General features: G+C 34.7%; 1 protein-coding gene across 1 annotated transcript in view; it reads right to left on the minus strand.

The window, feature by feature from the left end:
• Positions 1–6,734: 6,734 nt before the first annotated feature.
• Positions 6,735–17,380, minus strand: part of LOC150076822 (developmentally-regulated GTP-binding protein 2) — a 73,343-nt gene continuing 62,697 nt past the window's right edge. The window contains exons 12-13 of the mRNA XM_090386723.1: positions 9,327–9,380; positions 6,735–6,954 (exon numbers count right to left, since the gene is read on the minus strand). Of these exons, the coding sequence (XP_090242849.1) occupies positions 6,868–6,954; positions 9,327–9,380 (141 nt within the window). The 3' untranslated portion in view covers positions 6,735–6,867. The remainder of the gene's footprint in view (positions 6,955–9,326; positions 9,381–17,380) is intronic.

The following is a 17,380-nucleotide window of genomic DNA, read 5'->3' on the forward strand; positions in this document are numbered from 1 at the left end:
TACTTTCCAGACAACTTGGGATCTGCCAGTGACGAGCAGGGGGAACGATTCCACCAAGATATCCACACTATGGAGCAGAGGTATCAAGGAAGACAGGATGTGGCAATGATGAGTGACTATTGCTGGTTTCTAATAAGGGAGGGCCATCCTGCTCATAAGAGGAAAAAATAACTAAAAAATAAGTAGAACGATTTCCTATTTTTGCCTTCACTTTTGTGCGTTAATTGCTTACTTAAATCCAAATAGGTGTTTATAAAGCTTAAATGTTATTTTTTATCCGTTTGGAATGTTTACTGGTCATCATTTCTATTTCAAGCAATTAATTTACAAGAAAAGTAGTCAAGTACATTTAGACAAGTAAAAATTCACAATTTCTGAAAAAAAAAGGGGGGGCACAAACCCATAACATGAAAACATAACGTGCTACAAATTTTCTACTGTCATTTTTGTGTTCAGCATGTGCGATTTAGCCAAAATCAGTTGATTTCATTCATGTTATTGAAAACAAGTTTAAAGTTGTTGGCTTGTGTTATTTTCGACAATGTGCCTGCTCAAATGCTAAAAGGATTGAATAAACTACATGCCAAGGACATCTTTAGACCTAGTCATCATGTGATGTGACATGCACAGGGGAACATAAATTTAAGTTAGGGGATAATTATAGAATAGATATTCAAAAATTTTCCTTCAGTCAAAAAGTTACTGACTGCTTGAATGCACTCCACCTATTCTTGTGAGGGTTAAAAGTTTATCTAAATTTACAGGGCTGGACAAATACTTGAAAAAAACAAGTATATGAATTGAAGAAATGCAGCACTTGTTCCTCCCCACCACCAAATCCTTGCAGAACTAATATTTTCCATTTATATTTGTTCAATTCACTAACTGTTCCCATTCAAAGGAATTCAAATAATGCTTAAAGCCATCAATTTTCCTTGATGGTAAACACATATAGGTATATAAATTCAAGGGAGTAGGCTCCAGCATTGGCATGAATCCTGATTATATGATTTGTTTCCAAATCTCTTTTTTGCAACCAATCTCATCAAAATTCCAAATTTTTGTTTTATCTCTTTACTCTTTGCATCTAATGCACACAAAGGAAAGCAATTTGTAGCATTATTAATATCCTGCTGGAGACTGCTCTGAATATATGCCAGTCAGTACAAGCAATAAGGATCTGATCCAAGAGAATTGCTTGCAGGAGTTCCCTCCTCAGTCATAGAATTCTTACCAGCTCTATCCTTAATCAAAGTTAAGGCTAAAAAAGTAAATTTGCAAAATTTTTAAATTCACTGCAACCAAACTGAAAATGATCCATGTCTAATTTTGGATAGTCATAAAATATGTAGTTACAAAAAAAATATTGCATTTCTATAGCAACTTATTGCACACAGTATTGTTTGAATGTAACGTTTATTACCCACATTCCTTTCTTCAGGAAAAGTAATGTACAGTAATGGAAAAGTACAGTAAATATTGCACAGTACAGTACAGACAACTGCCTCTTAATTTCAAGCAAATTCTGACAATACAGCCTTTTTCACAATAGAAAACTACCTGTATGCTGCAGTGGCCTTTCAATACCAATACTAATTAGTAGTGAAGGGCCACACTCCTCTGGACTATATAATTTGCTTTTAGGCAGCATACGGACAAGTAAAACAGATGACAGTTATGTTGTTATCTACAAATGCTCGCCTGAAAGTTTTAAAAAAATATTCTGTTCAATAAATTGTTACTTCAGTCTAATAGTATTAGCAGTAGAAAAATAATGTGAGAAAACAAATTTTACACAGCATCAGTCACACAAAAAAATTAATCACTTCATTTGCCAATCCCTCCTAATAATTTATCTAGTCCTTTTTGAAATTTATTCAACCTACCAACTTTCATAACATCAGAAGGAAATGTGTTTGAACGATCAATTACTCTCTGGCTGAAAGCAAGTTTTTTGTATATCTATCCTGCATAGATCCTTTTATAATTTAAATTGTCTCCCCTTGTGGGTGTCATTTGAGAAAGCGTAAACATAACCATCGGCATTCAGTTTACTCAACCCATTTAAATGTTACACTTCAATCAGTTCTCCTCAAAGGAGATTGGCTTCCAGATGACAGAATTTACAGAATTCAAGTCTTCATTGGTATGAGTACCTTCAGTGTCCCTAATTAATCTTGCTCTTCTATGCACCTGTCTGACAGATCTACACCCTTCCTAAAATGAGGCTTACACATTCATATACAGAACTCAAGTTGTGGCTTAATCATTGCTTTATACAACAGGATAATGATTGCTTTGTCTCTTCTGCAAAATTCCTGTATATCATTATCAGAATCCTTAACCTAGGAACCTGTCTTCATTGCTCAGAGAACAATGTCAGACTGTACCCCTAGTTCTTTTTCATTTTCTAACTACTCCTAGGTCTTTTTCATTCTTCACTCCTTTGAGTGTGGTATATGGTATAACCAGTTATATATTGGATTTATGTACCAATTTGGTAGGTAAATCTGGGATTATTGCCACCCAAATGAAGTACCTTGCATTTAACAATGTTTAACCTAAATTGCCACTTCCATCTGCTAATTTATCCAGATCTTTTTGGAGTGGCATACATACACTGATTACTGTCATTAACCAACCTGCACACTTTTATATCACCAATAAACTGATATTAAACTTCATATGCCTTCATCCATATTGTTAATAAATACTGAAAATAGTGAAGAAAAACACCAAACATTGAGGATCTCCAATAATAACATTAGATCACAAAGGGCAATGGTGTTTAATAACTTTTTTCACTACCTTTAGTAGTAGTAAAGGCATATGACGCAAGAAAGCATGCTTATACAGATTTGGCCAAAAAAAAAATATATATATATCTTCTCATTTCACCCATTCACTCACTCCAAATGTTTGTCTAGTTCTGCCTTAAATCTATTTAAGCTATCAACTTCTACAATGACAGATGGAAGTCTGTTCCAGCAATCAACCACCCACTGGCTAAAGGCAAACTTCCACACATCTATCCTACAACTGTCTTTCCTCAATTTGAATTTATGCCCTCTCAGGCAATTATTCTGAGCAAGAGGAAGAATCCCATCAGCATTGAGCATGCCCAAACCATTCAAAGCCTTATATACACCTCAATCAGATTACCTCGCAGGTGCCTAGCCTCCAGGCACTGTAATTTGCAAAACTTAAGCCTTTCTTCGTTAAGAGCAACCTTTTGTTCCATACACTAATTTTGTTGCCCTTCTCTGTACTCGTTCCAACAGCTCTACATCCTTCTTAAAATGAGGTCCCCAGACCTGTATATAGTACTCAAGGTGTGGCCTGACCATTGCCTTACACAAGGGGATAATCACCTCCTTATCCCTGCTAGAAAAATTCCTGTATATCATTGACAAGACACCATGAGCTACTCTTGGAGACCATCAGCACTGCTCAGAAAACTTTATATCTGACTACACAATTACCCCCAGGTCCTTTTAATTCTCTACCATCGTCAGGGTAGTACCACACAGTTGATACGTTACTCTGGGGTTACTGCTTCCCATATGCAGTACTTTACATTTGTCAGTGTTAAACTTCAGTTGTCACCTCTCAGCCCATCTGCTCAACTTTTCTAGATCCTGTTGCAGTAGTGTACTGTCATTAGTGTCATTAACAACCCTGCCAACTTTCGTATCGTCTGCAAACTTAGACATTAAGCCTGATATACCATCATCATCATTAATAAATACAGAAAACAACAATGGACCCAACACTGAACCCTGACTAAATAACATTAGTCCATGAAGAGCAGTATCCATTGATTACCACTCTGTCTTCTCCCACTTTTTTTTTTTTTGTTAGTTGTTGGCGCATCGGTTTCTGTGGCCATAATGCACCTACCAAGGGTTTTGCAGTACTTTGCTTCTCCCACTCAACCATCCCCTTATCCATAGCAGCAATTTGCCTCCAATACCACACTACTCCAATTTGTGCAGCAGCCTTCCATGTGCAACAGTATCAAAAGCCTTTCTAAGATCCAAATATATGATATCAAAATTACTCTTTGCATCCAGTTCCTTTGTGACATCATTATTTAGTATCCAATCAAATTGGTCAGACAAGACTTCCCCTTAACAAACCCACGCTGTGTCCGAGCTATAACTGAAGTCGTCTAGATAATCCTGCAGTGCTTCTTTAACCAGTGCCTCCATTAATTTCCCTGGAACAGAAGTTAAACTAACAGGTCTGTAATTACTTTTGTCACCCTTTGATCCTCCTTTGTGAATTGGGGTCACATTTGCACATCTCCAGTCCATGGGTACCTCCCCTGAGTCCAAAGAAGCTCTCATAATTATGGCTAAGGGTTTGCTTACTTCCTTTGCTGCCTCCTTTAATATAACTGGATAGATTCCATCCACCCCAGGCACCTTCCTTATGTTTATCTTAAACAATTTCTCCCTCACTTTGTTCTCAGTTATTAAAAATCATCTAGCTTACTGCCAGAGTTAAATACACCTCTTTGGCATTCCCCTCCCTGAATAACTCCTCATGTGTGAATGTAGATGCAAAATACTGATTTAGTTTGTTAGCTAACTGAGTAGGATCATCAACAGTAGTTGAACCATCGATATCAATTGGACCAATCTGATTCATCCCCTTCCTTCTAAAGTGTAAACCTTCTGCCACTCATCCATCCCTTTATCCACAGCAGTAACTTGCCCCTAATGCCATACTGCTCCAATTTGTACACCAGTCATTCATGTGGAACAGTATCAAAAGCTTTACTAAAATCTAAGTATATGATGTCAAAATTATGTTTACATCAATTTCCTTTGCAACTACCTTAGTAGGAGCTAATCAGAATAGTCAGACAGGATCTCTTTTTTAACAAATCCATGCTGTGATTGCCATATAGCTGGGCTCCTGTCAGTATGATTGTACATTACTTATTTTATTATTTTTTTTCCTGGTAGAGAAGTCAAGCTTCCAAATTTGTAATTACTCGCTTTGCCCTTTAATCACCCTTTGTGAATAGGAAAGACATTTGCACAACTCCAGTCTGCAGAGACCTCCCCTACAGACTGGAGAATTCAAGGATGATCTCAATTTGATGTTACTGTTTAGTCCAGCAATTCTCAAACTGTAGTATCCAAAAGAATGTTCTTATTTTGTCTTGCTACCTATTAGTGTAGCATCTTGCATATGAATAAGAGTTCTAAATGCATAAATATAAATGAATGAAATGTGACCCATCTGAACTTGCCCTTTAAGCTTTTGGATAGCAAGGTACCATGTGAAATTTTAACTAACAGGTATTTACCATGAGACCAAGAAAGGTTTGCAAATCAGCATCTTGGTCTATTCATTCCAGACATGATAAATCTTAATATTATGTACCATATCTTCATATTATTTGTTGTCATTCATTTTTGTATTGTTTCCAAGCCTTTTGTTATGATATGATTGATAATATTATGATTCTTCATTCAATTCTGTTAGTTTTTTTTTTATTGTTGTAAATTTGTATTTACAATAAAAAAAAAGAAAAGAAAAAAGAAACCAAATGGATTTGAGGAACTGCGTTGCATCTTACTAGCCCAATTATTGGAAAATTTAAGTTACAGGGTACTCTGACAATTATTAGGTATCACATGAGCAATGTAATAATTATGCAGCAATATGTATATAGAAGCAAGGCCTCCATATCTGAGTGTTGAGGAGTGGGAGTGCAGTAGCACACGCACTTTAAGCAGACAGCGGTTCAAGCCCCTGAATGCTAAATACAGTCAATCTACCAACCCACACTAGACCAGCATGGCAGATTACGGTCTATTTCCCTCAACATGAATCATTGAGGAGGCTTCCATCCTGCAGTGGATTGATAATGGCTGCAGTTTACTTTTATGTATATAGAATAGGTAAAAATTGTTTTAATCTTGTTAAAACAAGGTATAAAAAAAGTGTATTTCGTTATTTACAGTGTTCATGAATGTTTCCAATTACGTGGGGAAAAAAAAAAGATACTGACGATATTTTTTTACCTTGGTTTTTTCCCCAGGACTTTGAGATTAAGTACTGGATTTTATTATGCATTGATTTGCATAATAAAATCGGTATCTTGATCCTTGCCAAAATTTGCCTAAACTTTGTCAAATTTGAAGATAAAATGATGATTTTATGACCAAATTTAGAAACCGATATCACAGACAACTTAAAATGCTACTTTTTTCCTTCTATAAATAACAGTAAAAGAATGAAGAGATGAAAAATAAATCTCAGAAATTCAGTCATAAAAATTATAGTTTGTAAAAAATTTAATATATATTTTTCTGATAAAAGAAATATCTTTAATAGCAGCAAGAATAACTTAGTAAACAAGTTCATTTATTCATCACTTTTAAATTTTTTATTCAAATAAACTTTTCTTCACTAATTATATACAGAAATTAAAATTTCTGCAATATTTTAATAGTATAAAGATAATCTTGGTATAAAACAAATCATCAGTATATATATTTTTTTCTCAGTGGTTTATATTCCTGTTTAAATTCATTATGAGCATATTATCCCCACAAGGGATAACTCAGTTTCTTCAATTAACATTTGCACAATATAGATAAAAATATTCTGTATTTACATAACACATTCTGTAAATGGCACACAGAAATTAATAATTAAGCACAGCCTATTTAAGGAAATACTCTGCATAACCAGGATATTCTATCCCATAAATAACACTTTAAATAGGATTTAAAATTATGGAAGAAAGTTTATTTCATTTCATTTTTGATTCAGTTTACTGGAGAGACATGCTATTTTCTGCAGTTTCATTTACATCAAAGGCAACAAGGAATTGCTGTATTTATTCTATTTCTTGATAATCTGAACAACATCCTCATGATGAACCACATGCTGTAAACCAACCCTCTGGGGGCTATATTTGGTACTGGTACCCTACAACAAAACAATCATAATTAACGTCAAGAATTGTTGAATTATAAAATATTGATGAATAAAATTTAAATATTAAACTACCATTTGATAGTTCTAAAAATTTTTCTCCTCAAAATTCTTTTCTTTCAATTATTTAATGATATTAAAACAAGGAAAGATACCTGGGTAGATTATAAGTTGAAGAAGAAGAGACACACTATGGTGCAGATAAACCTAAACTAACTTAGTTTTTGCTTACCGACAAGAGAATTCCTTGTTGAAACAAGGCTGAGTAAAAACCAAAAACTTTCTAATTCATTTCACAAATATATGGAGATCTCAGTTCTAATCTCAATGTTCATTTCCATCTACAACCACTAAGCTCTGTTTTCTTTTTCTGACCAAATCTCATTATCAGTTTCCTCCACCACCACTCACATTTGACTTTCCTAATAATTTATTCTTTAATCCCTTTTGCTTTAAAGGCGATATTTATGCATGTGGCCACTCTGATATGTTCTTGTTAGAGACTTCCTAACCTAGAATCTCGTCTTTTTTTCTTTTTTTTTATCTCTTTTAACTCAAAATCCTTTTTACCTCATTTATCAAGTTATGTATTGCCTCTATCACTTTCCTGATTCAATAAATCACTTGGAACTTTTAGACTTCCTTTATTTGAAACCTGATCGTCTCCCATCTTTCCTAAAAGCGGTGTTTGAAAATTCATAACCCCAGGTGTGGTGTCAGTTTTCTAGTTCTAGAGACCACCTGGTACATACAGAGACTTTTTTTCCCATAAAGACCTTATAAAAACTTGCTCATTTACTTACTAAAAATATCAGGTAATCCTAACCATATAGCTCTTGACCTTTTCCTCAGCAACAAACCCTCAACATACATGAGCAATGCATTACAACAAATCTAAATGGGAGGATCAGCATGATTTTTATTTCTCTTTTGTTGGTTGGACTACTGTTTTAAATCTCTTTATTCTAATACAGGGCGAGTCAAAATTATGTACAAACACTTTGATATGCTGTACCTCAGAATACTTGAGTAAACAAGAACCATAAATGGTTTCATATACATTAGATATATAGAAATGGGATGCATTACATTGTCAGATGTTCGAAATGTCTGCCACCAGACATACATGAATGGCATCATTTCTCAATAGCCCAGCACATGGTGTCACACATCAGCTGCAATTCTGTCTGCTTCATCTTATGTTATTACTCACAAATCCAGCAATGTTTATGGATGCACAAGCACATTTTCTTTCAGGTATCCTCATGCAAAAAAAGTCTAGGGAAGTGAGGTGTGAGCAGTTGGGGGTTGTGATTTAAAAGATTCTGTCTGTGACCTATCCATCATTCAGAAAATTCACTATCCAGATAGGCACAGACATAAGAGTGAAAATATGCAAATGCATCATCCTGTTGGAAGTATACCAATGTATCTAGAAACATTTCTTATCGTGAGAACTACATCATTCATTAACAAGTTGAGATAACTGTACTCAGTAACAGTACCATTGAATCCATTGGGTCCAAATTACCTCATGAGACTGACTTCTAATCTGTCTTGTCATAAGCATAAATATTACTTCCCTTGCATAAAAAAAAAAACTTAGCTTTCTCTTTTACTCTCAACATTAATTTCCTCCTAAGAAGTTGCTAACTCTGTATCATGGAATACTGTTCCCACATCTAGCATGGATCCTTCAAAACCTCCTAAACTCTATCCAAGAGAGAGCAGCCAAATTAATCATTCTCTCTCTTACAAACCCACTCCATTCCACATCACTATCAGATGGTTTTTTTTTCTGTTGCATTTCTTTTCCAAAGATATTTCCATGGGTACTATATTCTTCTGAATTACTTTTCTGTAATTTTACCTTTCTTCCAAACCAGTGGAAGAAAGGTAAAATAGGTGCAATAGCTAGTCAACATCCATTCACAATTCCACTCTCCAAACAAACTTTTCTTCTTCATTTATCCTTTCTACTTGTATTCCTTGGAACAACCTTCCTTCTTATTTTTTTTTCTGGTTGCTGCTATATAAGCTTGCTTCAGTGCATCATTTTGAAAATACTGATAAATAATTATGTATTACAATACAAATACATACTAAGCAAAAGTAGAATCTCAATAAGTATCTTCTGTCTTCTCAACTATTCAATACACTAGAGTACTATAAGTTCCACTTAACCTTTCATGTTTGGATTTACCATAAAAAACAAATGTGGGGAATAGCAGTTTTCCATCATGCACATTGTCTTCTTGTTCTGGAAGAAATAGATGTGCATAATATTTTGTATCTTAACACTTCTGAACAAAAACTTACCCAAACTAATGCCCAAAAAATTACTCAAACTTAAGGAAAAAACTTACCCAAACTAATGCATATTTAAAAACACCAATTATCCCTCTGTGGATGGCATGACACTATAAAAAAAAAAATGTGTGTTATAGCTCACACCGTTCAACATGAATATTCCAATAAAATTTATTATATACAGTGTATATATTTATTTATATATCTAAGTAGTAATATTTTACAGTACTACAGTGACACACAAAGGATAATGAAATATCACATGTAAATAAAATAAAGAATTTTTATACATGAAAATCTGTTTATTAGAACGTTATGGAAAGAAATGAATTCCTGAAATTGTCTCTGGACTCTTTCAAAAAGCTCAATGTCTTTTCTTAAATGCAGCCTCCAAACCTGAAAGCAGTATTCCAAATGTGATCTCACCATTGCCTTGTATAACAGAACTATAACTTCCTATTCCTTAGATGCAAAGATACAGTAAATCATCAATAAGACTGTGTGCCTTCCTGGCTACTTCTTATATTGTATACTAACTTCCACATCTGATTAAATGCAAGTCACTTTCCTCATTTACAAGGTTTAATTAAAAATTCTGGGAATCAATCTTCCATATTAAAATTATCGCACTGTAGTAAATCATCCATTTATGTGCGGTCAGTCTGAATTAGGGTTTCTCGAATAGAACGCATTTCATGTGTTTCTTTGTATTTTAAAATGAGTAAGTTTAAGCAGCAAAACCAAGCAGAAAATTTGCATCAAATTTTATTTCAAAACAGGATAAAGGGTAACAAAAAACCAAAAAAATTTAAAAAAAAATCTTTTAGAAGAAAATGTGCCATTCGAAGACTTTTCAGTGGCTCACAAAGTTTAGAGGGCCACTTCTCTGTCAAAAATTATCCTTGCTCTGGGTACATTTCAATGTCAGAGCCATGATTAGATCACCTGTTTGTGATCTAGTATTAATATTAGCCATATAGTGCAAGGAATCCATAAACATTTGATGAACTGGCAAAAAAAAAATAATTAATTAAACAAAAATCATAAAAATAGTAACAATATTAAAATATATATATATTAAAAAAAATAAAAGCAAACTATGCATTTCCTTCCTCTCAAAGGTGACTATCCAACTGACTTTTGAATATCCTCAAGCTGTCAGCATCAACTACCCATGGAAGTAACTTATTCCAGTAATTAACTTGTTGGCTAAAAGAAAACGTCTAATCTGATATCTCTCTCTCCACACAGCATTCCAAGTGCAGTCTTACAATTGCCTTATACAGTGGCATTATAACTCCCCTTTTTTCTACAAGCTATTGTTTGATAATTCATTGACAGGACAACCATGGACTTTCCTGGCCACCTTTTTATACTGCTCAGAAAACTTCATATTCACCCATATCATAACTCCCAGATCCCTTTCCTCCCTCTACTTTTTTAAATTCAACCCATCCAAGTATATCAGTTATTTTGGGATTGCTATTCCCAAAGTGTAAGATCTTGCATTCTGTTAAAACACAGCTGCCACTTTTCTGACCATTCCTGAAGCAGCACTGTTGGCACTAATCATTAAGAACTCTCCCAATCTTCTACAAATTTTGACATAACACTCTCTGGCCCTTCGTTGATGTCGTTTATGAAAATCAGAAACAATAGTGGTCCAAAAACTGATCCTTCGGGAATCCCACTTCTGACATTGCACCAATCTGAAGAATATCCATTTAATCACAACCCTCTGCATTCTGCCCTGCAGCCATCATGCAATCATCTTAGAATCTATCCAGTAATCCCAACTTACCAGATAGATCCTAAGTCTATACAATAAACTCTCATGAGGGACTGAGTCAAATGCCTGCTAAAATCCAAAAAAAAACATGTTGAAATTGTTCCCTACATCCAGCTCATGAATAACAGCATTCAAAATGGCTCATCAGTTAGTTAAACATGATTTTTCCTTAACAAAACCATGTTTTTTGCCCTTCAGAATGCCATTTGTATCTAAATATCCTTGGACTTCCCTCTTATAATCATTGCCTCTAAGGTTTTCCCTACCACTAAAGTCAGCCTAACCAGTCGGTAACTACTAACTTGACTCTTAGAACTGCCTTTATGTATTGACAATACATTGGCACTTCTCCAATCCCAATCAAAGGAATCTCTCCAAAGTCCAATGATACCCTCATAATTAACCTCAATGGCTCAATCTGGCCTCCTCCCTCAAAATTACTGGGTATATATGCCACGAACACCATGAGCCTTACTTGCTTTTAGGCTCAAAAGTGTTTGTAATAAATATTCTTCTGAAAATTCAATTTGCTAATTTCATGCTTTCCAGCTTCACTCACATAACCTCTCCTCACCATGAAAGGTCTTTTTTCAGTAAAGATCAATGTGAAGTACTTTTCAATTCATCAGTATCATCAGCTGGGTTATCGAAGACTTTCCCACATCTGCTACACAAGAGTTACCCAACTTTGGATCCTCTCGAGAATCTCTATGTTTTTTTAGGTGCAGTCTCCATTCTCGGATACGTAATCCCACTGTATAAGGTTATAATCCTTATATAGTGGGATTATAACCTCCCCATCTCTACAAATAAATGTTTGAAAACTCAATAGGACACCACAGGCTTCCTCACCACCTGTCTATACAGTATGGAGAACTTTGTGTCTGCCCATATTGTGACTCCTCTATTTCTCTCTTCTTACACTATGGGCTTTCCTGCTACCTTCTACACAGCTCAGAGGACTTTACGTTTACCCATCATAACTCTTTCTTCTTCTTCTTCTTACACCATGGGCTTCCTTATTGCCTGCCTACACAGCTCAGAGAACTTTGTGTCTGTCCATATCCTAATTCTCAAATCTCTTTCTTCCCCCAGTGATTTTAATTGAACTCCACCAAGTGTATGTTATTTTGGAGTTGCTATTCCCCAAGCACAAGACCTTGCATTTTGCTGCATTAAAACATAGCTTTTCTTACCATCCATGAAGTCTATCCAAGTCATCCCTGAAGGAGCACTTCTGGGTGCTGATCATTAACCACCCTTCCAATCTTCATATCACCTGAAAATTTTGACATCATATCCTCTATTCCTTCATTGATGTCATTTATGAAAATCAGAAACAGTGGCCCTGAACCAATTTTTGGAGGGTCCAACTTCTAACATCAGACCAATCTGAAGAGTAATCATTAATCCCAATCCTCTTCCTCCTGCCCTGCAGCCACCCTGCAATCCATCTAATCTTCCCTCCAGTTCCAACATGTTCCATCTTATACAGTAACCTCTCCTGAGGTACTGAGTCAAATGCTTTGCTAAATTGAAATAATTAATGTCGATATGATTTCCTGCACCCAGTATCACTCTACTCTAGCTACTCTTAGAACCACCTTTATGTACTGGTAATATCGACACTTCTCCAGTCTAAAGAAATCTCTCTTGAATCCAATGATAGCATTATAATTAATTATTATTATTAGCTATATGGTGCAAGGAAGCTGGAGAAGAGAGAGAGAGAGAGAGAGAGAGAGAGAGAGAGAGAGAGAGAGAGAGAGAGAGTGAGTGAGTGAGTGAGTGAGTCAAAGTAGAAGGGAATCACCAAGAAAGAAAAAAAAATGATGATATCCAGCTCAGGACCCTGGGTGTGCCATGCCCATACTCACCAGATGTGAGCCCCTGGGGTAATCTAATGAATCAATGTACTCTCTTGCCACCTCCCTCAAAATTACTGAGTATATGCCATGGAAGCTAGGAAGCTTTCACAATTTTCTAACGAATAATCTTCTGTAATTTTAATATCATTAATTTCAGCTTCCCAGTTTCATTCACATAGTTTCTCCTCACCATGAAGGCATCACACTCTCTTTATCTGCAAACATCAGTGTAAAGTCATCTCAGTCAACATCTGCAATGTCAGTTCTGTTATCTAAGACTTACCTGCCCCCATTATGCAGAAATCCTGTTTAATGGGGGCAGGAAATTGCAATTCCTGGAAACAGGGAATGAAGTACTTTTAAGCCTTGAATGGGTTGAGTAAACTAAATGCTGAGGGCATCTTTACTCTTTCTTGAAAATACAAGGAAACAAACTGGAAAAAGGATGGTTGCAGGAATAAATTTCCACCTGATGCTGTGGAAATAGATAGTTTGAAAACTTAAGAGGATTGCAGACATTATTAGAAAAGATGGACAAATGAAGTGGATAATTTTGTTTTCATAGTTTTTTTTTTTTTTGATTTGGTAGTTGTTGGCGCATCGGCTTCTGTGGCCATATTGCACCTCCCAAGGTTTTTTGCAGTAATTTGATCCAAGCCCGAGGCAGGAATCGAACCCGCGACCTTTGTGTTGCCGGGCAGGTACTTTACCCACTCGGCGTTTTCATAGTTGTTGTTGTATAAGTTTGCTTCCTTGAGCTATTTTGTCAAATACTAATAAATAGTAAATAACTAGAGTGATCCAGTCTGATATGACATAAAGAGTAAAAGAACAAAATTGAGAGTAGAAGAACATTAAAAAAATATACTCAATGACCTTGATTGATATAATGAACATCTTTATGCACAAACAGAGTAGACCAAAAAATCAGAATGTCTTATTATGGGGACTTAATTTTTCAAAGACTGACTGAAACTTGTAGACTGATTACTTGCCTAGTAGCAGGGCACATCTGTAATTGCTCAATGACTTTTCTATATCAGCACGTTAGAGATGCTGCAAGAGAAAGAAATAGCCTTGATCTGGTTATCAATAAGTGTTTCTAAGATTCATCAGATACAAGGAATTGTTAAATAAGAGAACCACTAGCAAGCAGCAATCATAGTGTGTATTAATGTGGGATCTATTTAAAGAAATTAGTATCAAGGAAAAGGAAAGGATTATTGCTTTTATAAGGAGGGATTACAGTTGTCTTAGATATATTTTTTTAAAGTTTTTTTCAAGGATCAAATAGTAATTTAACAAATAAAAATGCCGAATGGGGAAATATACAAATAAGTTATAATGGTGGAAACTATTAACCTTTTTATGACAACAGAATTTACTCTTCAAAGTCTAGACTAAAACAGATGTTAAATGAACAGGTTCTCAGTGGCACACGTGCACGCATGCATGCAAAGAGAGGAGTCCTAATGTGTCTAGAGAGGAAAACTGCCCTCTGACTCTAAATCCCAGTAAATTAGTCTGCAAACGTTACTCGGAGAAATAAACTTACCAAAGCAGATTATGAATGAGAAATCCTTAGCTACAAGTGTAAAAAACAATAGTAAGGAATTTTATATTATTATATTAGTAAAAAAAAAAAGGAAAATACCACAGATATCAAGTGAACCAGAGTAGTCCACTAGATATCTATGATAACATTATAAAAGATGTACTTGTTACTGATGAACTAAATAAATATTTTGCATCCACTTCATATGTGAGAAAGTTTTTTAAACTTGAAAATCCTACAATAGTGGCCTAGCTAATAACAACTGGGAATAATCTATAAGTCACCAGGAGCCAACTGAATCTATCTAATTATACTGAAGGATGAAGCAAAAGAGGTATTCAACTTTTAGCTATAATATTGAGATCAATCCTTGAATTCAGGGAAGTCCCTATTACTGCAGATCTACGAACATCTCTCCTCTTCACAAAGGTGGCTCGAAGGGTGAAATGAGCAACTATAGCAGCTGTAAGCTAGATTCTATATCAAGGAAGATTATGGAGTCCTTAGTTAAGAATATAATACAAGGTTATCTGAACAGGGATGGACCCAAAAGAATTTAAGGGAATCACAGATGGTTTTGCTAAGGGGAACTAATATGAACCCAAGATCATTGCCCCCCCCCATTGTAATTCATTTAGGTCATGTCTCTAGACCCATTCTTCAAGTGAAACACCAGTCTACTGAATGCATTAGTGCTAGGCTCTACTCTTATATAGACAGAGTGTGCTGCATGTCAGTAGCAGTGGCAGACACTGCTAATGAAGTCATAGTTGGGACTCTTCCTAATAGAAAGTTAATTCAGTGATATACTTTTTATTCTTTATAAAGGATAAAGCTTTTTAAGCTCTTTCATTTTCAACTTTATCCTATCTATCTTTCTTATATTTGTGGGCAGCAACTTAGAATTATTTAATCTGTTTATGCATAATGATTATTAATGCATAAGCATTTCTTTAAGTTCTGGTGTTTCTGATTATATTAAACTGATTATATCAAGATATTAAGTTTAAACCATTGTGTTAACATAATCAGTTAGGATAATCACTAGAGCATCAAAGCTTATAATAAAATGTACACAAATCATACTATAATGAGAATTCTATTCTGAGTCTCAAACATTCAAGTCCAAAGAAAAAATAGTCTGACCCTCTTAAGGATAATATACCCATTTAAAATGGCTATAATTTTTTGATTTTTTTTAAAAAAAATTTAAGCAGGATTGTTTTTGATGAAATCTTAAACAAGTTTCACTATTTAAAAAATATGAAACTGAAGCTAGACATACTAGATGTGCTTTATGAATAAAAGCTTCAACTCAGATGCCTCTCATGATCAATCTGCAGAAAATCTAGGAAGTTGGATGTTCAATTGCTATATAATTGTATATATACACATGCATGTGTGTGTGTGTCCTGCATGGGTCAAATGTATTACACCTGCACCTGACCCACACTCATAGTAGTAGTTGGAACTGCACCCAAACCCTACCTGCATTGTTTTTAGCTGCAACCTGACCCACAAAACAAAAACAGGACATATTAAAAATATTTGTCTTAAATTTTTTTACACATCAAAAAATAATGTAAAAATCGATCAAACAATATTAATATTTTTAGTATATATAATACACAAAAATTTAAAAAAAGCTAAACAGAAAAAATATAATAAACTTATACCATAACATAATTAATTTTACACATTTCTGCTATTCAAAAAGAGGACAATCATCAACAGTTTGTGTGTGCAACTATATTCCTTCTTGGACTATAAATTCACCTGCAGGAAAATTTCTTTCACTGGGTACACTGCTGGCAGGAATGACAAGGATAAAACAAGCTACTACAGCTGCATGATTTGAAAACCAAATCTTTTTTTTTTTCCCCCTTATCACTTCAACAATTTAAAAACTTCATTGCTGTATAATTTTGGATTTCCCCAGGTGCAGAAACATTTTCATCACTTGAATCTTCCACATTAAATAAATCATCTGTCTTCTTCCTTTTTCTTTGTGTTGAATCTTGGAATCCCAGTCTTTCAGTATCATATGGCAATGAATGAATTATAAAAACTGGTACCAACCTGACCTGCAAACCACAAATTTCTTGAGAACCTACACAGCCATTGCAGGTAATCTCCTGGTACCTGACCCAGTGTAGGACTCTAGTGTGCATAGAGGGTGATCAGTTTACATGATAACTCATAAAAATACATGGAAATAATTTGAGTAAAAGAGTGCTAGAGACGTGAAATTTATAGTAACACTCTTTGTCTAACATTACTTAATTTTTTTTCAAAAAAAGTTGTGGTCAGCTATGCATTTGTAGGGGGAGGCATATTGATGGAATCCTGATTAAAAATTCCAGTCCATTCCTAAATCATCCCACATCTAAATGAAGTGTGTGTGTGTGTGTGTGTGTGTGTGTGTGTGTGTGTGTGTGTGTGTGTGTGTGTGTGTGTGTGTGTGTGGTTTCAACATAACAAAAAAACATTGAAATGCGTTGTTTTGCTTTAATGACATAGTTGTTATTTAAATCAAAAATAGACCAACATTTTATTAATTTCTGCATAGAAAATAAGAAAAGTATTTGACCATCATTACTTTTTTTTGAAAAGTAGTGATAGTCAAATATTTTTCTAAATACTATGGTGTATAAATAAACAGTCTGAATATTGCTACCTTATGTTTATATATAACCATAAGGCATTTTTTACATGCACACATGCAAATACAGTAGGATAGAATTTAAGGAAGCACTGTATGTACATGTCCTTCCACTTCAGAAAGATTTATTTTTGGTATTATATTTTATGAAAAATGCCTATTGCGCTACATTATCATTATAGCCAGATAAAATTCTACAACTATGCATCCATATACATGTACTTTATATTAAAAAA

This window comes from Mastigoproctus giganteus, chromosome 12 (genome assembly GCF_048544385.1).
Source record: "Mastigoproctus giganteus isolate SK-2022 chromosome 12, ASM4854438v1, whole genome shotgun sequence".
Lineage (NCBI taxonomy): Eukaryota > Metazoa > Arthropoda > Arachnida > Uropygi > Thelyphonidae > Mastigoproctus > Mastigoproctus giganteus.